The sequence below is a fragment of the Callorhinus ursinus genome, unplaced genomic scaffold, assembly GCF_003265705.2.
Source record: "Callorhinus ursinus isolate GAN/ISIS: 27379988/994484 unplaced genomic scaffold, GSC_fseal_2.0 scaffold15, whole genome shotgun sequence".
NCBI lineage: Eukaryota > Metazoa > Chordata > Mammalia > Carnivora > Otariidae > Callorhinus > Callorhinus ursinus.
The window spans coordinates 44,127,430-44,151,032 of record NW_027397077.1 but is presented as its reverse complement, the minus strand read 5'-3'; the positions used below and the strand labels follow the sequence as shown (position 1 = coordinate 44,151,032).

Below are 23,603 nucleotides of genomic sequence, written 5' to 3'. Positions count from 1 at the left end.
GCAGCGACTCAGGCAATGAAGCTATAGAGAGGACTTGCCAGTGGGTCCTACCTTTGCCTGGTGTTCACCACCAGGACTGAGGACTTTGGACTAGTCCCCAGTGCCCTAGATCCAATGGTTTGGTGGAGGAGGCGGCTGGAGGACATAAAGGAACTTTGCTTTATGTGACGGTTAGGTTCTAAAGCCTACACATAAGACTCAAAGTGCCTTGTAGTCAATTTACCCTTGAAAATTCTTGAACTTAACAGAATTTGGGACCCTCAGAAGTTCCAATCTAATCATTACATTTTTTTCTTTTCATTTTGGCCATGGCCTTATTTTCCTTGGGACAGTGAAGACCAAGGCCTAATTTGAATGGGTGGGAACTAGGGAAGTGGTAAGAAGTTAATAAGAGCTCTCTCTTTCTCTCATGTTTGATTTATTACAAGTAAAAGTGCACATGATGTAACTCAAGCATGTAAACGGTAATGTATGGTGGGCTATAGTAGTCATGGATGGCTTGTGTTAATTTCACAATAATTAGATGAGGTACATAGTACTATTTCCCATGCACCCTTCATAGATGTGGGAACTGAAGCTCAGAGAGGGCCCATATGTAGGCTCCAGTCTTGAAAATGGCCACTTGGTGTCTCTCCCTTAGCTCTTTTGGCTTATCAGTTGTGCCTGGACCCCTCTGAACCCAGGGCAAGCTCAGCATAGGCTCAGACTAGGGCTCTGATACTCGAGATATCACAGAATGCTCTTTGCTCCAGGTTCAGAGCAGGGGCTCTTGGAGGCTCTCAAACTGGGATAAGTGCCAATTAGGGGGACAGAAATCAGGGACATATCTCTGAGGGGGTGGCAATGTGCCGTGTTTCTGTAGATACTCAACAAGTGAAAGATGGGGATGAACAGGGCAGAAAGGCACACCAGGCAGAAGGAATAGGAAGAGGAAAAGTGTAGAGGCTGGGAAGCAGAACCTGTTTCCTGGGCGTCAGAGTATGGCTGAAGTTAAATGGGCGGGGAAATGTTCTGGGCTGGAGAGCTAGGAGGGGGCCATATGAGGGTTTGCCTTGAGTGCCACCATTGGGGGAGAGGGCATGGGATACAGCTCACATTCCTGAAGTCTTGCTCAGGTTGCCCAGAGTGTGGCTACTGGACTCCAAACGCTGACGAGAATAGTCTGTCTTGAGGTTTGCCTGTTTAAGGCATCAGGGGAGCAGGCACTCAATGTGTAGGAATTGTGTGTGAATCCATCAGAAACGGCGAGCTGAGGCACTGGAGGCTTTTGTCTTCATTTGAAGCCTCTCTGCATGTCTTAGCAGACTGGAGCAACGCATCCATCAGTGGCAGGTGACAGAAAATCTAGCTCAGACCAACACAAAGGGAGTTTACAGACTGGAAGAACGGACTGCAGGCATTGAACTGGCTTCAGGCATGGCTCAAACAATCTGGGGTCTTGTCTCCCTGTCTCTGCACTTGGCTTCCTGATGAGTTGGTCTCACTCTCGGCTAGACTCCTCAGAATTGGCAGCAAAGCGATCACCAGCAGCTCCTGATGTATGTTCCTTATCCATTGATTTAGCAGCCTCCATGAAGAAGCTGCCTTTCCAAGAGCTCCAGCAACAGTCCCAGGAAGGGTTCTCATTGGTCCAGCTCAAGTCACACACCCCTGCCTGCCCAATCACGGGCTGTGTGGGAATTAAATGCCCACCGTGGAGAACCTCATGGACGGAGGGAGAGATTGGGGGTGTTATTCCCTAAAGAGAAGAGATGGGGTCTTTTTAACCCTATTTGGGCTGCTTCCTTACCCCTCATTTTATTGTATTGTGGTAAAATACACATATCATGAAAGTTGCCATTTAATCATTTTTAGGTATACACTTCAGTGGCATTCCTCACCTTCACGTTATTGCGCTGCCATCCCCACCATCCACTTCCAGAATTTTTCACCTTCCCGTACTGAAACTCTGTCCCCATTGAACACTGACTCCCCATTCCCCCTTTCCAAGCCCCTGGTAGCCACCATCCTACTTTCTGTCTCTGTACATTTGCCTCCTCTAAGGACCTCATCTAAGTGCAATTGTACAATATTTGTCCTTTGTGTCTGGCTTATTTCACTTCGTACGAAGTCTGCAAGTTTCATCATTGTTGTAACAGGTGTCAGAATTTCCTTCCCTGTTAACACCGACGGACACAGGGCACCTGGGTGGCTCAGTTGGTTAAGCAGCCGACTCGATTTTGCCTCAGGTCATGATCTCAGGATCTTGGGATCTGGCTCTCCGCTCAGCAAGGAGTCTGCTTGAGATTCTCTCTCCCTGTCTCTCTGTCCCTCCTCCTGCTCGAGTGCTCTCTCTCTCTCTAAAATAAATAAATAAAATCCTTTAAAAAAGAAAGACTGAATAATACTTCATTGTATGGATATATCACATTTTATCAGTTCATCTGTCAATGGACATTTGGGTTGTTTCCACCTTGTGGCCATTGTGCATAATGGTGTGAACATGAGTGTACAGTCATCTCTTCAAGACCCTGCTTTCAACTGTTTTGGGTCCATAGCCACGGGTGGAATTGCTGGATCATATGGTAGTTTTCTATTTAATTTTTTGAGGAACTGCCCTACTGTTTTCCATAGAGGCCGCACCATTTTACATTCCCACCAGCAGTGCATGAGGTTCCAAGGTCACCACATCCTCACTGACACCTGTCATTTTCTGGCTTGTTGTTGTTTTAATTATATCCCTCCTAATGGGTGTGAGGTGGTATTTTACTGTAGTTTGATTTGTATTTCCCAAATGATTAGTGGTGTTGACCATCTTTTCATGTGTTTAGTGACCATCTGTATATCTTCTATGGAGAAATAGCTATTCAAATCTTTTCCCCATTTTGAATTTGTTTTTTGAATGGTAGGAGTTCTTTATATATTCTGGAAACAAATCCCTTATCAGTATATGATTTGCAAATATTTTCTCCCATACTCTGGGTGGCTGGGATAGGTTCTTTTAACCAGAGGCTTTGCTGAGCAGGCAATTCCATGGACATCCACCCCACCAGTCGAGGCTTCTAGAAGGTGGGAGTCAAATGCAGCTAGCAGAGGCATATCCAAAGCCCAAAGGCAAGATGGGAAAGATTCCATCCAAACTGATACATGCGATGACCCTGGATTAGTCAGGTCCCCTCCCAGGTGGGAATCTGAAAGCCCAGCTTGTCCAAAGAAGCACTCCAGCTCTTTCTGGAATCCAGCCCAGGCATGATGACTCTTTCCCAGCACTTCATAGATTTTTTTCCCCTAAAGCATCTAATTCTTTATCAGTTCTTGGCAGGCTGAATTGAGATTCCACATGAAATTTCACTTTAAGAAAGAATTCTGAAAAACAGGCAGCCTCGGGCGTGTTGTTTCTTACACAAATGTCTTCCCAATTGCACTGCCATCACCATTTCTCATATTTGGTGGCATGTGTCACATCCAGTGGGTTCAGAGAGAGGAGGTGACTTATCCAGGATCACAAAGGCAGATCGGGGATTCACACCCAGGTCTGCCTTACCCTCAGCCTCTGCTCTGAGTGCTGCCTCTGGCTGCTTCTGTAGAGCAGAATGGAATAGAACTGTCCATTTGGGGTAGAGTTGTCAGACAAAATATAAGATGCCCGGTTAAATTTGAATTTCAGTAAAACAACAACAAAAGACTTCAGGATAAGTATGTCCCATATCGCCTGAATATACTTATACTAAAAAATTATTTATTGTTTACTGAAATTCCAATGTAAATGAGCGTTTTGTTTTTATTTGCTACACCTGGTAACCTTAATGTGGGGGAGACTTTTAGTGGTCACTAAGGCTCAGGGAGGGCCTGGGATTTACCCACGATCACACGGGAAGCTAGTGGTAAACCTTGCACTGAGTCCAATCTACCTGTTCCCCAGTCTTGAGCCTCGCGGGGAGGTTCGGAAGTGTTGGGAAGTCCCTGGAGCAGGGGGTGCTGGTGAGAACAGCTGTGCTCTCTCTGAAGGCGAAGGCGGCTTGCAAGCCCTGTCCCCTCCCCAGGCGTCCTACTGGGCAAAACCATGAAGCAAATCCCTGTGTGGAGGACATAAGAGCGAGGTCACACCAATTTAGAGATGATGATGTTGATTGAGATTTCCAAACAGGGAGCACAGCCTGCTCAGGAAGCAGCTAATTAAGCAGGAGACTCCAATTAAGAAGCAATTTGAGTGTTTGCAGCAAACCCCAGCAGCAGCCCAGCGTAGCAGAGAGAAGCCCAGGCATGGCTTCTCACCTCTTGCGTGATTAGCTCGCTGTGAGATCTCAGACGAATTATTTAACCTCCCTGGGCTTCTGTTTCCTGGGCTATGAAATGAGGGGATAATGCTGGTTGATAATGTAAGGACCCTGCTGGCCCCCACACTGGCAATTCCGAGGGAGTAGGCGGCTTCTGTCCTTCCAACACTGCACACTAGCACTCTAGTCTTTTACTGCTCTCTCTCCATTCCACCCAAGGCCAATTCTTTTCTCATCTCTTGTGGATTTGAATGCTGGTCTATAAACTCAGGTGTGTGAGAATTGTACTTTTCTTTATTTTTCATATCCCAGCTTAATTTTTCTTTCCGGATCTCATTCCTCTAGGGTGGTGATTCAAGCATTCCCCTCTTCCTATTCCCATGATGTACCTACATTCCAGGAGGATTAAATGCGATGTTGAGTATGTGCCGGGGGCAGGTCAGCAGCCTCCACTGAGATATTGTCTTGGTACCTTCTGGGCCTCAGGGGTGGTCCTTGCTGGTTGCTATGGAGATCACATTCCCATCTGCTGAGGATGCAGCTTGTGGTAGATCGATTGTAATAAGGGCCCCAATTTTTCTTGCTTCCTGATATTCACATCCTTTGGTAATACCATCCCACACTGGCCATAGGCTTCACCATGTGTCTTGCTTTGGCAAACGGGATAGAGGGAGACTTCGTACAAGCAGAAGCTTGACAAAGCCCTTGATCACCGTGGCTTTGTCTCTTGGAATCCTGCCACTGCCATGAGGACATACCCGGGCTAGCTGGTTGGAAGGATGTAAGAGATATACTTCATGAGTTCACAGCAGACTAACTCAGAAGGTTGAGTCATCCCAGCCAAGGCATCCTAGCTGACCTCAGCCAAGATCAGCAAAGCTCGACCCAAATTAGCAGAACCACCAAAGTGATCCATAGGCTCCCAAGAAATGATGAATATTTGTTGTTTTATGCTTTTAAGTTTTGGGGTGATTGTAATGCAACAATAGCTATTGGATGCGTGGCTTTCCCCTATACATCTATGCCTGCACCCAGGAAATGAGCCCTTTTTCCCAGACCCACTGGGATTGTTGGCATTTTATGTCATGTATGGGAGCAGTTCTCTTATCAGCTAAGGACCCTTATAATCCAAAGCATTGGTGGTCCCATCCTGTAGTGGTAGGCAAGGTCCTCTTGTGAGGTTCTGGGGAGTGTAAATAAGTTCAGTATTTATAGAATGTAATTTTATCATATATACCAAGAACCTCTAAATTGTCCATACCTTTGGTTCAATTTAGCTAAAGAAGTAATCTGAAATTTGGGGGGGAACCCTATATACAAACAGATTTTAATTATAGTGTTATACTAGCAAAAAAACCCCATCTAAATGTCCAACAATATATTACATTCAGGTGATGATATATTATGGACAGCCATTCAAAACCATGTTTACAAGGAATTCATAAACAACATGGAGAAATCGTGTGCTATGTTAGCTAAAAAAGCAGATTATAAAATTATATAGGATACAGTATCACATATTCAAGAAACATGGGGAATGGTAATAGTGTTAAAATTTAAGGAGTAGGATTATGGTTGATTTTTATTTTATTTCTATAAGTTTCTGGATTTTCCATATTTTGAACAATGAACACATACCATTTTTATCATCTGAAAAAAAAATGTAGGTATCAGCCTAGGTAGAGCCAGGAAAACGGAAACCGCCCAGAGGGAATTTGTTTCTCAGATGATGGAGGAGTTGGAAGTCAAATAAATGACAGTGAGGTATCCCATCGGTTAGCCCAGAAGGAAGCCAGTATCATTCCTCTGGATAATGAGAGGCATCAGTGTTCTGGGTTACCCAGGAGCTGGGATTGCCTGGCAGGGGCTAGAATCATGGGAGGAGCCTTCCTGATAGGAGCTAGGGCCACAAAAAGTCCAGGGAATGGGGGGGGGCATGAAAAGGGAGAAGCCACAGAGGAGAACCACCTCCCACATTGCCAGAGATACCCCAGGGGGTGGAGAAAAGGAGAAATACTTTGGCTTCTTTTTCCTTCCTACCTTCAGTGTTCTTCCACGGCTGACCATTGGCCACATGGGACCCCAGAGGGCAAGAGAAGGGTAAAAATGGATGTGAGCACACATGGGAAGCTGACCAACACGGTATAAATGGCTTTTACGATGTGTTTATTTATAAATGGGTTCCATGTAGTTTTGGTTAAGATACACATTTCTATATCTCCCCAGGGGCATCGTGGAATGTATTTCCCTTAACTGCAAAGGATCCCACTCATTGGCTTAACTGTTTCCCTATTGTTTGGTACTTGGGCACGTTCCAGTTTTGTGGCTTCTACAGAAAGCAGCACCTTTATATATAATGATTTAAAATTTCATTTAAATTCTTTCTTTCAGTTCAGTTCTCCCAGGATGGATCATTGTATGTGTCACATGATCATATCAGCAATTTAAAAAATAATCATAGAGGAAAACTTCAGTGTAGTGGCACGAGTTCTACAATTAGAATCATACTCATGATGTGAAGATACCACTAAGCTTCACTCTTCTCATCTGCAAAAACAGCATCCCTCCTGTCCTGCCTTCCCAATAGCCTTTGGGAAGATCGAGGTAACGCGTGCTGCCTGACTGATTGATGCACACCTGTGTGTGTGAGCTGCTGGCGACATTGTTGATGATGATGGGGATGATGAAGATTTGGCAGTTGTTGGGGGCACCTGGGTGGCTCAGTTGTTAAGTGTCTGCCTTCAGCTTAGGTCATGATCCTGGGATCCTGGGATCGAGCCCCGCATCGGGCTCCCTGCTCCGCGGGAAGTCTGCTTCTCCCTCTCCCACTCCCCCTGCCTGTGTTCCCTCTCTTGCTGTCTCTCTCTGTCAAATAAATAAATAAAATCTTTACCAAAAAAAAAAAAGATTTGGCAGTTGTTAAATGGAGCTTCCTGAGATGAGGACCAATGGGCATCGTCACTGGTACTGGGGAAGGTCCATTTCCCACCAAAGATTTCCCAGTCCTGTGACCCAATGTGTGAACCTCAATTTTCCTGAAGCCCACATACTTCTTGGCCACGCAGGGCATGTTTTAATGACAAAAACTCAGACACTAAAATGGATGAAAGACCTAGGTGTAAGACCTAAAACCATAAAACTCCTAGAATAAAAGATAGGGGACTTCTTCATGACACTGGATTTGGCAATGATTTTTTGTATATGACACCAAAAGCACCAGCAGCAGAAGCAAAAATAGATGAATGGGACCACAGCAAACTTAAAAACTTCTGCACATCAAAAGACACAATCAACACAGTAAAAAGGCAGCCTACAGAATGGGAAAAAATATTTTCAAATTGTATAGCCTATAAGGGGCTAATATCCAGAATATATAAAGAACTCCTACAACTCAACAACAACCAATTAAAAAAATGGGCAAAGGACATGATTGACATTTCTCCAAAGACATACAGATGGCCAACAAGCACATGACAAGATGCTTAACATCATTCATCATTAGAGAAATGTAAATCGAAACCGCAATGAGATATCACTTTGTGTCCATTAGGATGGCCACTATCAAAAACACACAAACTGGGGCCCCTGGGTGGCTCAGTCATTAAGCGTCTGCCTTCAACTCAGGTCTTGATCCCAGGGTCCTGGGATCGAGCCCCACATCGGGCTCCCTGCTCCGCGGGAAGCCTGCTTCTCCCTCTCCCACTCCCCCTGCTTGTGTTCCCTCTCTCACTGTGTCTCTCTCTGTCAAATAAATAAATAAATAAAATCTTAAAAAAAAAAAAACACACACAAACTGGCAAATAACAAGTGTTAGCGAGGATGTAGAGAAATTAGAACAATTGTGCACTCTTTGGGGAAATGTAAAATGCTGCAGCCCTTATGGAACTTCCCCAAAATATTAAACATAGAATTACCATATGACCCAGCAAATTTCACTTCTGGGTATATATCCAAAAGAACTGAAAGCAGGATGTTAAAGAGGTATTTTCATAACAGCATTATTTGCAATACCCAAGAGGTGAGCACAACCCAAATGCCCCTCAGTGGAAGAATGAATAAAGAAAATAGGGCATATACATAGAATGAAATATTATTGTACTTTTAAAAAGAAGGAAATCCTGGGGCGCCTGGGTGGCTCAGTTGGTTGGGCGGCTGCCTTCGGCTTGGGTCGTGATCCTGGAGTCCCAGGATTGAGCCCTGCATCAGGCTCCCTGCTCGGCGGGGAGCCAGCTTCTCCCTCTGCTGCTCACCTCGCTCACTCTCTCTGGCTCACTCTCTCAAATACATAAATAAAATCTTTAAAAGAGAAAAAAGAAGGAAATCCTATCACATGTTACAACATGGATGAGCCTTGAAGACAATATGCTCAGTGAAATAAACCAGTCACAAGAGGACAAATACCATATTATTCCATTTCCATGAGGTCCCTAGAGTGATCAAATTAATACACACAGAAAGTAGAATGGTGGTTTATCAGGGATATGGGGAGAGGGGGGATGGGAGTTGCTTTTGATGGGTAGAGAGTTTTGGATTTGTAAGATAAAAATTCTGGAGTTCTGTTGTATGACAATGTGAATATATTTAACACTGCCGAACTATAAACTTCAAAATAATTATGATTAATTTTGTTATTTTTTTAACCACAATTAAAAGAAAAACTGAGATGCTGGTGGCCAAACCTTGTTAAATTTTAGAATGCTTCCCCTCCTCTCCTCTGTTGCCAAGTCATTCCTACGTTTTTATTGAATTTGCCATGTCAAGGCATGGACATGGATGGGTTATAAGTCTCTGGTGTAGGTTGTATCAGTTAGGAGTGCTTTTCAGGCAGAAATAACAAAAGTCCACTTCTTGATGGCTTAAAGACAAGGGTTTATTTTCTTCCTGCTACTAGAGGTAAGCAGTTGCTGGCAGTGAGTCAGCTCTTCTTATCTTTGAATGCCATTTAATCCTCAGTAATCCTGCAGCCTTCAGCGTAGGCCTCCTTGGCCAGAACCGTGTGCAGTAGAGCCTGGGGAAAGGAAGGAGTCACCTAGTCAAGGCTCATTGCTGCCCTGAACAAAGCTGGGGTGTTGTCAGCAAGGGGCAAGAGAAGGGAATGTTGAGCAGACCCCTGTGAGGTCTGCCTCATAGGACCAGAGATATCATATAGGCTAGGTTCAAATGTCACCTCCTCAGAGATGACATTTGACCCCACTCACATATTTATTGTCTGTCCCTCCCAATAGTGGGTTAGGTCTTGGAAGGCAGATTCTTATCTGTCTTGTTCACTCCTGTATCCCCCAGTGCCTGGCATGTAGTAGGTGCTCAATAAATATTTGTTGAAAATAAGATCAGTGTGGCCTAAATTTGAATAACAGGCTTTCTCTCTCTCTCTCTTTTTTTGGAAATGACAAAATGATAATAAAGTTCATCTGGAAAAATATGTATGTGAAAAATGGCCAAGATCATTCTGAAAAAGAAGAGTAATGATGGGGTGAGCTATGTTAAACCAGGGTTTGGGAGAAAATAAGAAATAGCTGGAGTCCTCTCTGGGCTCGGACCTAGTTTGCGGCGAAATGGCTAAGCGCACCAAGAAGGTCGGAATCGTGGGTAAATACAGGACCCGTTATGGTGCCTCCCTCAGGAAAATGGTGAAGAGGATTGAAATAAGCCAGCACGCCAAGTACACTTGCTCCTTCTGTGGCAAAACAAAGATGAAAAGACGGGCTGTGGGGATCTGGCATTGTGGCTCCTGCATGAAAACCGTCACTGGTGGTGCTTGGACCTACAACCCCACTTCTGCTGTCACAGTAAAGTCTGCTATCAGAAGACTGAAGGAGTTGAAAGACCAGTAGAAGCTTCACCATTTGAAACATTACTAGCCTATAATAAATGGGTTAATTTATGTAACAATAACAAAAAAAAGAAATAGCTGGAGAAATCAGTGGAGTGCTGTAGAGTGGTAGTTCCCGGGCCTGGCTCCACATTAGGATCCCCTAAGTGCTTCTAAAAAAAAGCAGATGAATAAAACAAAGCAATACTTGGGCCCTACTCCCCTAGAGGTTCTGATCCGATGGGTGGGATCTGGGTATTGGTGTTTTCTTAAATGCCTCCCGATGACTCCAGTGTGCAAGGAGGACGGAGAACCACAGTGCTAGATGGTCCCGAAGCAGGTTCGAAGCCATTAGAACATGAAAGTTATGATAAAGTGGTAAGAGGTGAATTTATGGTAAAGAAATTTCAAATGGGTGGTGTCCAGACAGGTTCTTCAATTAAAGATGTTGAGATGATTACTTGACCATCTAGAAAGAACACTGGATCTTTATTCCTGGCACCAGAATAAGCCCCACAGGGATCCAAGTTTTAAATGTTACAAAACAAGAGGGAGGAAGGGTGAAAACTATGAAGTTATGGATAACTTTATAATTGCGGTGGGAAAGCTGGTTATAAGCTTAAAAAGAAAAGGTTAGTAACTTTGAAAACAAAAAAATCTGATGCCTGAATGTCATAAAATACCATAAATGAAGTCAAAAGACAAGTGACAAACTGGAAAAAATGTTTACAATATGCGTGCCAGACAACAGACTACATTTTCTTAACAAATCACTAGTATGATTCTGACACCAGTTCTAATTCTGTTCATCACAATTCTGAGACACCAGCTGCGGGTCCTACAGTTCAACTCAATTCTGACACTCTTTACCAGAGAGAGCCTCAGATCTCACAGGTGAAAGGCTCAGTCCCACAAGACTGCCCCCTCTTTAGATGCCAATTCCAAGTCCAGGCTGTCACCTGTCTTCTGATAGACTGGCTAGAAATCAGAGGTTCCCATGACCCCTCCTTGTGTTTGATTGATTTGCTAGAGCAGCTCACAGAACTCAGGAAATTTTCCTTACTAGGTTACTCGGTTATTCTAAGAGGACATAACTCAGGAACAACCAGATGGAAGAGATGGACAGGGCAAGGGATGGGGAAGGTGTGAGGAGCTTCCATATCCTCCTCCCCAGGTGCCACTCTCCCCAAATTTCCATGTGTTCATGTGCCCAGAAACCCTACAAACCTCATCCTTTTGGGCTTTTATGAGGCTTCATTATCTAGGCATGACTGATTAAATCTATCTGTTCATCGGAGACTGAACACAATCTCTGGCCCCTTTTTCCTCCTTAGAGGTAAGGGGTGGGCCTAAAAGTTTCAACCCTCTAATCACATGGATCCCTTGGCAACCAGCTCCCACTCATAGATGCTTTCCAAAAGTACCCTCATTAACATAACAAAAGACACCTTTTATGGTTCTCATTGCTTAGAAATTCCAAGGGTTTCAGGAGCTTGGTGCCAGGAAAGGGATGAAGACCAAATATATATTTTGTATTATAAATCACAACATCACAAATAGAAAATGTTCAAACAACCTAACAGTAAAATAGGCGATGGATTTGAACAGGCAACTCTTGAAGATGTTCAACCTCACTTGAAATGAAAAGAAACTCCTGTTAAAACAACACAGTCCTAGGTATGTGTCCAAGAGAAATGAAATACAAGTGCACAGAAACATGTACGCTCAAGTTCACAGCAGCATTATTCACAAGAGCTAAAAAGTGAAAATGACCCAAGTGTCCATCCTCTGATGATGAATGGATAAACAAAATGGGGTCTATCCCAATGGTGGAATATTCTGCCATAAAAAGGAATGAAGTGCTGACAGAGGCTACAACATGGAAAACCCTTGCAAACATTACGCTAAGTGAAGTCAGACACAAAAGACCATATAGAATATGATTTCATTTTTATGAAATGTCCCCAATAGGTAAATCTATCAATGCAGAGAGTGGATTGGTGGTTGCTAGGGGCTGGGGAAGAGAGGAAATGGGACAGTGACTATTAATGGTAATGGTTTCTTTGTGGAATGATGAAAATGCTCTCAAATTGATTATGCTGATGGTTGCTCAACCCTAAATACACTAAAAACTATTCAAGTGTACACTTTAAGTGGGTGAATTGTAGAGCATGGGAATTATATTTCAATAAAGCTGTTGAAAAACACTGAGATAGGACTTTTCACTCCTCCGTTTGACAAAATTAGTAACAGTGTAGGTGGACAGGCCTTTCATATATTGTTGATACACGTGTAAATTGATGCCATCCTTTGGAAGAGCATTTTGGCAATTTCTACCAGAATTAAAAATGCGTATATCCTTTGACCACGTGCTTCCATGTTAACTGGCCCTACGTAAATATTTATAGTGCATCCAGGTACACCAAGGAGCTGCTGGGGCACTGTAGGAACAAAGAAACTGAAAATTGATATACATCGACAGAGAACACACTCAGACAATGCAAAGAAGCATGGCCATTAAAAAGAAGACAGTAGCTTAGGCCCCTGTTGATGTGGAAGGATCTGCAGAGATGTGTTTTAGGTGGGAAACTGGCAAGGCACGAAAACAGTGGGCAGAGTGATTCTCTTTTTATCAACCAAAGCCAGTCTACCGAAGTATTCAGGAAAGAAATGCAAAGCATGATCATGTCTGGGGAGAGGGACTGAGATAGAAAAGGAGGTTTTAGTTTTCATTTTGTAATCTTTTGGGACTGTTTGAATTTTCTAAATGTGGGCCTGCATTAACTTTATTTTTGAAACTCCACCGGGATTATCCGTGTGGCCGTATTTTGAGTCATTTTCATTTTCTTTATGCTTTCCTGTATTGAAAATCTTTTATAATCTTTGGCATTCCAGAAATGTGTGTGATGGGTGTGTGTGTGTGTGTGTGTGTGTGTGTGTGTGTGTGTGTGTGTGTGTGTGATACACTGCTGTTCCCCCAAGAAGACCCTCACAGAGCTCATGACCTCCCTCTCCAGGCCTCGGGTTCCCATCCTCAGGGAAAGGCAGTAGGACGGGCTGGGGAGGCATGGCGGGGAGGGGGCACTTCACTGAGCATTGGCCAAGCCTCTCTCCAGAGACAGCTCCCACCTCCTCTTCATCCTGCCCCTGTGGTACGAAGCCAGCTCACAGTGTGCGCGGAGGCTCAGGTGAGGAGGCCGGGACAGAGAATAGAGTCCACTCCTCTGAAACAGCAAAGTGCACGCACAGGAATGGGTCCAACAGGATGCTCAGTTGATGTGGAAGGAGCCGGGCCAGAGCCTAAATTCTAAATGAGGGCAGCAGGGGCCTCTGAAGGCTGGTGTCCAGAGCGCCCAGCCCCTGAAAGCCACTGCGGCCTAGAGCTGCACTTGCGCGTGTAGGCATGTGCCTACGTATCTGGGAGGGAGGGGTTCTGGGATCTGTGTTCCTACATGCGTTAGTGGGCTTACCCATCTGCTTTTCGTGCATGTGGCAGAAGCAGCCTTACTGTGCAGCTCCGGGGCCCTTGCTTACACAGGCCCCCTCCAAGGCTCTGTCTCTAATTTGTATTTAGAGTTTTGGCCTTCCTTTTTTGAAAACCAGTTCCCCTCCCACACTGTATAAACATCGGGCCCAACAAAACGTGGATCTGCCCTGGCATATTTATATATATTGTATGTCCCATGTTCATCATGACTATGTCTCTGTCTCCCTTCCTTTGTCCCCCCTCCTTCCTGCTTTCCTTCTCTCCTTTCTTCCTTCAATATTTGTGTTCTAGGAACTTGTCCTTTTGGGACAGAGGGACAGCGATGAAGGAGACAATCCATTCCAGAGAGGTTCAGGGGTCCATGGGAGCATATTGTGGGCCATCCTCCTTCCTCCAGCTCACCTCATGAAAAAACTGGGGTGATGACAGCAACACCTCCTAGGATTTGGTTGCGAGAATCCAGGGCCATCATGCAATCAAGTGACAGGCACTTGGAGGGCACTGTTCAAACGTCTGTGCCCTTCCCCTTCACGGTGGCCCACTCTGTCACGCGCGTGGGAGCTCTCACGGAGCCACCAGGGATCCCAGCTACCCTGTTCCTGGCAGCCCTCGGGTCAGCTTCTTGTTTGGCTGGAGGAGACAGCTGGGCCAACAGAGGGGCCCATTGTCTCTGTATTCTGTGGCTCTATTGTTGGAGCCTAGTCCCAGGGTCCAGCCCCAAGGCACTCCCAGCTGTCGCTAGGGCGTGTCTTGATCCAGGTGGGAGGGACAGGGAGCGAGCACGGATACCTGGCTGTACCCCTAAGATTGGATCTCCAGCCCGGCTCCACTGACGAGGAAACTGAGGCTCAGAGAGCCCAAATGACGTGTGGGTTGTTTGTCTCACCTTGGGGTCGCCAAGGATGGGGCGGGGAGGGGACGCGCGTGGCCTCAAGTCGGAGAGGTCATGGATTTCATTAGGTCACAGATTGCAGGGCCAGAGCACCCCAATCCCATTTTACTAGTGGAAACGGAGGCCCCCCCAGAGCGGGGACACTTGCTCAAGGTCACACAGCGCGTCTGCCGCAGAGTCTGCCGGGAACCCAAGCGTCCCCAAGTCCCAGCCTTGGGAGAGAGCAGGAGCGCAGGTCGACTGGGGGCGGGGCGATTCCGCAAGTTCCAAACCTCTGTGGCGCGCCTTCATAAAAACTCGCGCGGCCCTCCCCCTAGGGGGCGTGGCTTTCCGAGTCAGCGGATTCCACTGGGCATTTGTCTGCGGAAGGCGGGACTTCGTGCTTGATGGCCGTTGGAGGCGTGGCCTCCTAACCGCGGGCGCGCTCACTGCGGGACTTCATCCCTCTGTGACGCAGGCGCGGGCGCGGGCGGGGCGGAGTCGAGACTGTCGGAGCTCCGCCCCCAGCGGAGGCGGCCGAGGCCGGGGGCGTGTCCTGGGCGGGGCCGTGCCCCGCCCCGCCCGGTCGCGGAGCGGTGGCCAGCGCAGGGAGGGCCCGGTCCCGGGATGTGAGTGAGGCAGGGGTGGGGGCGCGGGGTGGGGCGCCAGTCCAAGCCCCCGGGGTTCCCAGGGGTTCCCAGGGGTTCCCGTGGGCGGGAGCACTAGTGCGCGGGCTACCCGGCGGGCTCGTCAGGTGCGTGCCCAGGTACCGCGGGCGAGGGGACGCTCAGGCCGAGTGAGCCCAGGCCGGCCCCGCGCCACTTCTCTGCGGTCCGAGGTGCGGACCACGGGGCTCCGACCTGGGCGAGGGCCGGCGACGTGCGCGGGTCTGACGTCTGTCTTATCCCGGGCTCCACCAGCTGTGCCGAGGCCCCTCACAGTGGCATCCGCTGGAGCCAGGTTTCTGGTCCCCATGCGGCGGCGGCTGCAGAGGTGTAATGGGGTGGGGAGGGGGCTCAGCTGCGCGGCAAGGCTGAGGTGATCTCCATCCGGGCCTGCGGGTTGGGCCACAGCCTGCGTGAACCCCGACCTGCTGTTTCTGGGAACCGTCACCCCCACCCCCAGCTCTCAGGGATAGGGCGCTTTCTGTGCTTAGCTGTTTGGACGCATTGTCTCAAGATAGCCACATATTTTACAGTTAAGGAAACATACAGCAGTTTAGCGTGATTGTTATAATGTGGAAGTGAGATGCTGAGGCCTTGCAGCCAGATGCACCTTGGTGAACATCCGGTGCTGCACAGATCTGCAGTGTGACCTTGGGCAGGCCTGGTTCCCTCTCCAAGCCTCTGTTGGGATGGTGGTGCCTACTTCCAGGGCTCCGGTGAGGTTTGGGTTGTATAGTGCAGGGAAAGAGCCAATGCTCAGTAAGGGGCTGTTTTGACGACTGTTGTTACTGATATTAAGTGGCCCTTTTCCTGCGGCCGAGGGAGCTAGTGGTACTGGGTCAGGGTGTGTGGTCAGTCCAAGTGGGGTGGTAGGGAGGAGGAGGCTGCTTTCCACACTGAGACTGCCCCTCCCTGTGTGTCTGTCCCTGTGCACACGGAAGGCCACACGCAACTCAGCTGTACCAGCATGTGCCGGAGACACGCTGGCCCATCGTGTATTCACCACGCTACAACATAACCTTCATGGGCCTGGAGAAACTGCACCCCTTTGACGCAGGAAAATGGGGCAAAGTGATCAGCTTCCTAAAAGGTATGGAAGGCCCTATGAGACCCTACATCTGTTTCTTCCAGCCCACCTCCCCGACCCCAGCCCCCCGCCCCTGCCCGTGTCTTCCCTGACACAAGCCATGGTCTCCCACCTCCAGGCTCAGCCCTCAGACTGCCTTCCACCATGCTGGCAAAGGGGCTTTGCAACACAGATTTCTGAGCATGCTATGTCCCTGTCTCAAACCTTCAGTGCTCCCCTTTCGCTGTGGGCTTAAGTCCTGTCTCTGTCCGTGGAGGCCAGTAGAAGGGGAGCTGATTAAGGATGGACACAGGGAAGCTGAAGTTTACAGGAATCCAGTGTCCGTCCCCCATAAACTCGGAGAGTCCAAGAGGTAGAGAGCTTTTGCTCCAACCCTACTGATTACGGATGAAGGAAATTGGAGCCCAAAAGGGTTAGGGAATATGCTCAAAGTCACAACGCTACTGAGGGGCAGAGTGGGGTCTGGAACTCAGAGCTCTAGGCTCCCACCTTTCACAGCTGTTCCGCTGAGAATGGTGGTGCTCTGGAGTGTGGTTTCAACTTTGGCTTGTGATCCAGGGGTCTGGTTTAGGTGGGAAATTAAGGCATCACAGTAGGCTAGTGGGAGAATGTTCTCCCTTTCCCCTGCATTAGGGGTTCTTTAATTGACAGAAGTAGGGAATGTTACCTGGCATAGGATGAGGTATGGTGTATCTTTAAATCACACAATCCTGATCACTCCATGGAAGACATTTCACTATGGGGCTAGCCTGTCTTTAATACCGAAGCCCTTCTCCCCTTTTAACAAATCTAGAGCAAGCTGCAGGCTCTGCGCGTTGCAGAAAATACAGTCAAATTACAGATTAATAACAGTTTGTTTCTATCATATATGTTTTCTATTTTTGGTTAACTTCTATTTGTGGCAACCAATACTGATTTTCCATTTACAATTGTGACCAGAATGAGTATTGAAAACTGTTAAGTAGAAGAGTCCAAGCGGGGTGCCAGGACGGTGAGAAACCCAGCGAGGTGGGTGGGACCCGCCTGCTGCTCGCCTTGCAGGTCTCTGGCCTTCTTGACTATGGTCCTTCATGCTCTGTTTCCAGCAGACCTGGCCCGAGTCACTCCCCCTGTTGCCCTTTCTTGGGATCCTGTGTTACCCAGCAGCTCAACATAGGGTTCCTTGTCTCCCTCATCTCTGAGCTGACAGTCCTCCTGAGTTCTCTCCTTTATCCTCTGAGGATGTGGGTGGAAAGGAGGCAGGGGCCACATGGTGAAGGGCCTTGGGTGCTGCCAAGGAAAGAGCTGGTCCTTTGCCTGAAGGCAGTGGGGAGCCATGGAATGTTATTAGGGGAAAAGGGGAGAGTAGAGAGTGCCTTCTCTATGTCGAGCTATATGTGGGAAATGTATGGGACTAATTGGCTTCTATGGGTTACACATTAACAGTTTTCCTTAGATTCTGACCTTGTCCCTTTGATTTCCCTAGAACCCAGAGCATCATGGTCCTGTTCTCACTGTGCCCTGGAGCACTTCCTGCTCTTGGCTTCAGTGTCTTCTTTTGCAAAACAGAGCAAATCTTGTCTGGTGGATGTGAGGGCTGATAAAATACTGCAGTGTTTCCCAAACATCAATTATTTGCAAACCGCTCTTGGGACCTTGCCATACCACCTGCTCTGTTATTTACTTCATATATATATTTTTTAATCGACTTAGCCTCTGCTTTAAAAAAAACTTAAATAAACTTGTTTTAAAAAGAAATATTATATCATCTAAATGGGAAAAACCAGTTTCACTTGCCACAAATAGAAGGTCATGGTTAAAAAAATAAATGCAGGAAAACTGTAATTCACTTCAGGCTGCTTACTGTTGCCTGGCAGTCTGCGAGACTGCTGCTTTTTGTGTTAAAAAAGGGAGATGAGCAAGGGTTTAGGCAGGCCTTAAAGAGAGGCCACACCGCACTGAGCCTCCCATGACGTTGCCAGAAGGTGCAGGGAGAACCCAGAAGAGCTTTTCCCTCTTGAGTCAACATTATTGATCCGTGTGCCACCTGCCTCTGAAAGCCGTCCAGTCACACCCGAGCTCACCTCTCGGCTGTCAGTGGTTTGGGAAACACAAGGATTGCTGCGTGCCCAATGTCTAATGCCCTTGGGCCCTGGGGCCTGGCATTGTCCACCCTGGCCCAGGAGGTGACCTGTTCTCAGAAGCCAGCGGTTGCCCACCTCCTCCTGGGGCAGGGCTAGCAGAGGCTAAGTCTGCAGCCTACTGGAGGAGTGGTCTGGAGCCGCGTCTGCCTTTGGGTCATCAGGGAAGCAGGGTGCCCACTTTGTGGTTTCAGAAGAGAAGCTTCTATCAGATGGCATGCTGGTGGAGGCGCGGGAGGCTTCGGATGAGGACCTGCTGGTGGTGCACACAAGACGCTATCTCAATGAGCTGAAGGTACAGGGCCTGGGGCCTGGGGGGCTGCTGACCAGGAGGGGTGGCCAGAGCAGGGGCAGCTCAGCCTGGGGAAATACAGCCTCAAGGGGCTCCATTCCTGCCCCTCATGCGGGTGGGGCAGGCATGAGAGTCTGTGGTCCCCAACAGAAGGAGACAGGTGTCATAAAAAGGCAGATACCAGGGATGGGCTAGGCTGCTCTGGGGGTAGTGAGCTCCCTGTCCCTGGGTGCATGGAAGCAGGGATGTCCATTTGGTGGGGTTTGAACCTTCCTAGGTGTTTTGGGCCTCTACCTTAGTGCCTTTCAATCTGTGTTCTTTATTTTTATTTTTTTTAAAAGATTTTATTTATTTATTTGACAGAGAGGAAGAGAGAGAGAGAGGTAGGCAGAGGCAGAGGGTGAAGCAGACTCCCCACTGAGCAGGGAGCCTGATGCAGGACTCGATTCCAGGACCCCGGGATCATGACCCGAGCCAAAGGCAGACACTTCACCGACTAAGCCACCCGGGTGCCCCTCAATCTGTGTTTATGAACAAGCCTCAGAGACCCTTGCTGACATGCTGGGTGAGGGGCCCCCAGGCCCTTGTCCTATCCAACCGAAGCTGTCCCATTTAGGTCTATTTTTATATTGGGCTGAAGTTTAAGATTCTGTATTAAGAACTTCTACTGCTAAAGACTTGTTGAAAACTGTTGGGCCAAAACTAGTTTGAAACTCCCCGGGGCCAAACAAAGAGTATAAACAAGTTGGTTGGGGGGGGGGGGGGGGGGGGGGGGGGTGTATGGGGGCCAACTGGGGAGCTCCTGCCCCTTCCCAAGTCGGTGGCTTGCTACTTAGCTCCACCGTGGGCCCAGTGTGGCCAGGGGCCTGGCTTTCAAAGAGCAGTTTGAAATTCAGATTAGTAAGTGGCAGTCCTTGCTTTCTTAAAGTGGCAACTCATTTCAAGATTTTTCAATCCCACCTGCAGACCAAACCAGGCCTATAGGTTGCCTGCTTGTGACTTCTTTCTAGAAAGGCTCACAAAGCTCTCATCCATGCTTGAGGGTCTGAGGCCCCTCTGTGGGGTGCTCCCCTAGAGGGGAAGCTAGGCTGGGGGGGGTGGTTGCATCAGAACCTGGTGCTGCCAGCCCACCCTGGTGGGGGCACAGCCATGGATGCCACAGGTTCTCTGCCAACAGTGTGGGAGTCCAGACCCCCGACCCCCAGCTCTCTTATACTCAGCGCCATGGGGGATGCCAGAGGTCACCAAGCCCTCCCCCACCCACCCACCTGTATAGGTTGAAAAGCCTAGGCCCAGAAAGAGGCTGCACCTGCTCAAGGTCACCCAGGAAATCCAACAGCCCTCAGGGAGACCCCAGGCTGGGCATCCAGTCAGTCTTCCCGGTTCCTGGCCACAGCTGCTACCCGCCCTCCTCCCCGACTCTGGCCTGAGCTGTGAGAATTCTAGATGGAGGTGTGACAGTGTCAGCTCATGAAAGATTACCAGGAAGAGATTGAAACCTGGTTCCTGGGAGAGAGAGGTGTGCAAGGCCTTGGCAGGAAGCCCAGTCCTTGGCTGCCCTGGTTTCCTGGGGCCCAGACATGCGTGGTCACAGTCCACAGCCCAGGAGCTGGGCCAGGAAGACATGCCTGCCAGAGTCCAGAGGGTGAGGGTGGGGAGCAGGAACAGATGGCAATGGGGCAGGGCAGGGAGAGACCAGAATAGAGGGAGGCCAGGGTGGATTGCATGTGAATGTGCCAGGATAAGGCTGGGGGTAGGGGCGAATAGGCTCCAGGACCCCACCTATTTGAGGAGCCTTCAGGAGAACCATGCAGGGTTCACTCTGTGCTTGGCCTTGGGCCCCCAAAAGCCTAAAAGGCAGCTTACTGTGTGATAAATAATAATAATAATTAAAAAAAGTGTTAACAGGTAGAGACCCAAGTAGAAAATTGAGGTCAAGGGCGGGAGGAGAATTCAGATATGCCAACTGAGAGGATTAACCAAGATGCTATGATTGAGCTCATGTATTTGGCTTGGAGCTCCCTGGCAGCAAGAGCAAAAGGAGAAACATGATGATTTCCATAGCACCTACTAAGGTGAAGTCCTCAGTCATTCAACACATCTGTATCAAATACTGACTGTGTACTGGGTACAAGATGAAAAATAAGCAAGTTTCCCTGCTCGCGTGGATTTGCATTTTGTTGTGGAAGACTGGGAATAAAGAAGTAACCACACAAGAGCATTTCCCAGAGCACCAAGGGCTATGAAGGAAAGAAAACAGAGCATAGCTGAGTGAAGGGTGGAGGGTGGCTAGGTCGTCTGGGAGGGCCTCACAGAGGTGAGGTTTGAGCTGAGACAAAAGAATGAGGAGTAGGTGACGCTCTTGTGGAACTTTGAAGGAAGAATGTTCCAGAACCACATGCCAGGAGGGGGAGGGGACTTTGCCTCCTAAAGGGGAGAAGCGTGCTTGAGGTGGCATGATGTGGTCAGGGAGGCTAGTGGCACTGGCCACACTGGGTCTTGGGAGCTGTGGGAGGAGTTTGGATTTTGTACATGGGAGAGTGTCATGGTATGAGGTGCCCTTGATGATCACGTGGCACCCATGCCCATTTCAGGCATTTTGGCATTTAAGGGCTCTGGCTCAGGAAGATCCCCCTTGTCCGCACTTAACCCCTGCTGTCTCCCGTCCCCGTCTGCAATGTTCCTTTTCTTTTCTCTCTCTGTTGCGGGCACCTGGAACAGTGCCCTGGAGAGTCCCTGCAGGTTTCCTCGGCTGTTCTGTGTGTGCTGTGAGACGTCACCCTCTCCCCTGCCCCACCTCACTCTGTCCCCCACCCATGTTCCAGGGCTCATGCCTCGCCCTGATCCTGGGGCAGCCTTTGATGCTTAATCATTCAAGCATTGAAGGAGATGCAGTAGCCTGATGTTTGCCACGTGATGTCTGTTCAGGGAAAGAAATTTTTATTGAGCACCTACTGTGTGTAAGGCCCAGAGCTGGCCCCACTGAGGGTGGTGGTTGGATTGGGCCAGTGCCAGGTTTGTGCCTTCTGCTAATCCCAGGGACAGTTTGCCTGGGGTGTGAGGTAGCGTGATGCCGGTCTGACATCCTGACCTTGCGCAGTGCCTGGGATACATTTATCCAGCAGGTATTTTTTTTTAATCCAGTAAGTATTTAATGAACACTGTGCTGTGTTCCAGGGAAGACAGGCTAGAACAAAAGAGATGGAGTCTCTCTCCTTAGGGAGCTGGTATTTAGGTCGGGGGAGTCAGCCAATAGACATGATAATCCAGTCAATGATATGCTGTGTTACGAGGCACTCGGTGCTGTGGAGGAAAGCGGGTGTGGGGCCTGCGGTTTGAAATAGGGAGGTTAAGGAGGGGCTTACTGACGTGTGATCATGGACTGAGGCTAGTGAGGGAGTGAGCTATGTGGGCATGTGGAGGGGGGGCATTCCAAGTAGAAGGATCAGCAAATGCAAAGGCCCTGGGGCCGGAGTATCTCCAGTGTATTTTGAAACAGTATTTGCCACTGGATTGGAGGAAATGGGGGTGGGGAGGAGACTGGCAAGAGATGGGGTCAGAAGACCATCAGGGGCCAGACCACACAAGGCCCTTTGTACCGCTGTGGCCTTGCTCTGAGGGAGGTGGGAGCCAAGGAACGTTTTAGGCAGAGGGAGATGATCTGATCTAGGTTTTAGCAGGGTTGCTTGGCAGCTGTAATGAGATGTGGCTGTCAAGACAAAAGCAGGGCGATCAGTGAGGAAGGAGGTTGCTACAGCAATCTGGTGAGAGGCCCTGGGCTCTCAGACTAGGCTAGAAGCCGCAGCTATGGATTTTGGTAGGATTTGCAGTTTGTTATGAAGTTGAAACAATAGAATTTTCTGTTGTTCACATTGGGTATGAGGCATGCAAGAGAAAGCGAAGCCAAGGACGCCTGAGCCCCAGAAAGTCTGAGCACCTCTTGGGCCTAGTCACTGACCTCACAGCACTCGGAGTCCTACTGGGGGGGGAGACAGACCTTTAGCGAGTGTGTGTGTGTGTGTGTGTGTGTGTGTGTGTGTGTGAGAGAGAGAGAAGTCCCAGAGAATGTCTGGGGAAATGGCCCCCACACCCACCCCCTGCTGCCTCTGATTTTTCTCTCTCTTATCTCTTCTTCCCTGAGGGGACTCTTGTCTCCCTTTTTTCTTATTTATGGTAAAATTCAGATAGCATAACCAGTAACCATTTTAAAGTGTAAAATTCAGTGGCATTTAGTACATTTACAATGTGGCGCAAACATCACCTCTATTTAGTTCCAAAACATTTTCCTCACTCCAAAAGGAAACCCTGAACCCACGAAGCAGTTGCTCCCCATTCCGCCCTCTCCTCTGCCCCTGGTAACCAACCACCCGCCTGTGTTCTAACTCTATGGACTTGCCTTTTCTGGGTGTCTCCTATGCATGGAGACATACAGTATGTGACCTTTGGCTTGTGGCTTCTTTCACCAAGCACAAGCGCAGAGTTTTCAAGAAATCATCCATCCTGTGGCATGTACCTGCACTTTATTCCTTATTATGGCTGAATAATATTCCAGTGTGTGGATAGACAACATTTTATTTATTCATTCATCAGTTAATGGGCATTTAAGTTGCTTCTGGCTTTTAGCTTTTGTGTGTAGTGTTGCTATGAACGTGCATATATGAATATTTGAGTACCTGTTTTCAGTTATTTTGCTTATATATCTAGGCTTGGAATTGCTGGTCATAGGGTAATTCTGGTTAACTTTTTGAGGAAACACTAAAATGATTCCCATAGCAACTGCACATTATATATCCCTAACAACTGTGCAAAAGTTCCAATTTCTCTACATTCTAACCTACACTTGTTGTTTTCTGGTTTGTTTTTGTTTTTGATCATGGCTAACTTAGTGGGTGTGAAATGGTATCTCATTGTGGTTGTAACTTGCATTTTCCCTAATGGTTAATAACACTGAACATCTTTCCATCTGCTTATTGGCCATCTTTATATCCTCTTTGATGAGGTATCTGCTCAAGT

General features: G+C 48.1%; 2 protein-coding genes and 1 long non-coding RNA gene across 5 annotated transcripts in view; 2 read left to right on the top strand and 1 right to left on the bottom strand.

Moving 5' to 3' along the window:
* Positions 1 to 9,101: 9,101 nt before the first annotated feature.
* Positions 9,102 to 14,865, bottom strand: LOC112834192 (uncharacterized). The gene is made up of 2 exons (XR_003210795.2): positions 14,442 to 14,865; positions 9,102 to 9,264 (listed from the first exon to the last, which is right to left on the bottom strand). It is a non-coding gene; the product is annotated as an uncharacterized lncRNA (long non-coding RNA).
* On the top strand, positions 9,785 to 10,164 carry LOC112834191 (large ribosomal subunit protein eL43-like). The gene has a single exon (XM_025885657.2). The coding sequence runs from the start codon at positions 9,812 to 9,814 to the stop codon at positions 10,088 to 10,090; it is 279 nt and encodes a 92-aa protein (XP_025741442.1). The 5' UTR covers positions 9,785 to 9,811; the 3' UTR covers positions 10,091 to 10,164.
* Positions 14,866 to 14,902: 37 nt separating the features above from the next.
* Positions 14,903 to 23,603, top strand: part of HDAC11 (histone deacetylase 11) — a 23,475-nt gene continuing 14,774 nt past the window's right edge. For 2 of the 3 annotated variants that reach the window (XM_025885656.2, XM_025885655.2), the window contains exons 1-3: positions 14,903 to 15,055; positions 16,033 to 16,181; positions 18,493 to 18,593. In XM_025885656.2, the coding sequence (XP_025741441.1) occupies positions 15,054 to 15,055; positions 16,033 to 16,181; positions 18,493 to 18,593 (252 nt within the window). In that variant the 5' untranslated portion in view covers positions 14,903 to 15,053. Of the gene's footprint in view, positions 15,056 to 15,106; positions 15,265 to 16,032; positions 16,182 to 18,492; positions 18,594 to 23,603 lie in introns of those variants that run through there. The other variant, XM_073901719.1, reaches the window with a different exon arrangement.

What these genes read in the sequence shown, in the direction of transcription:
- LOC112834191 (XM_025885657.2), top strand. Translation starts at nt 9,812, where the DNA reads ATGGCTAAGCGCACCAAGAAGGTCGGAATCGTGGGTAAATACAGGACC.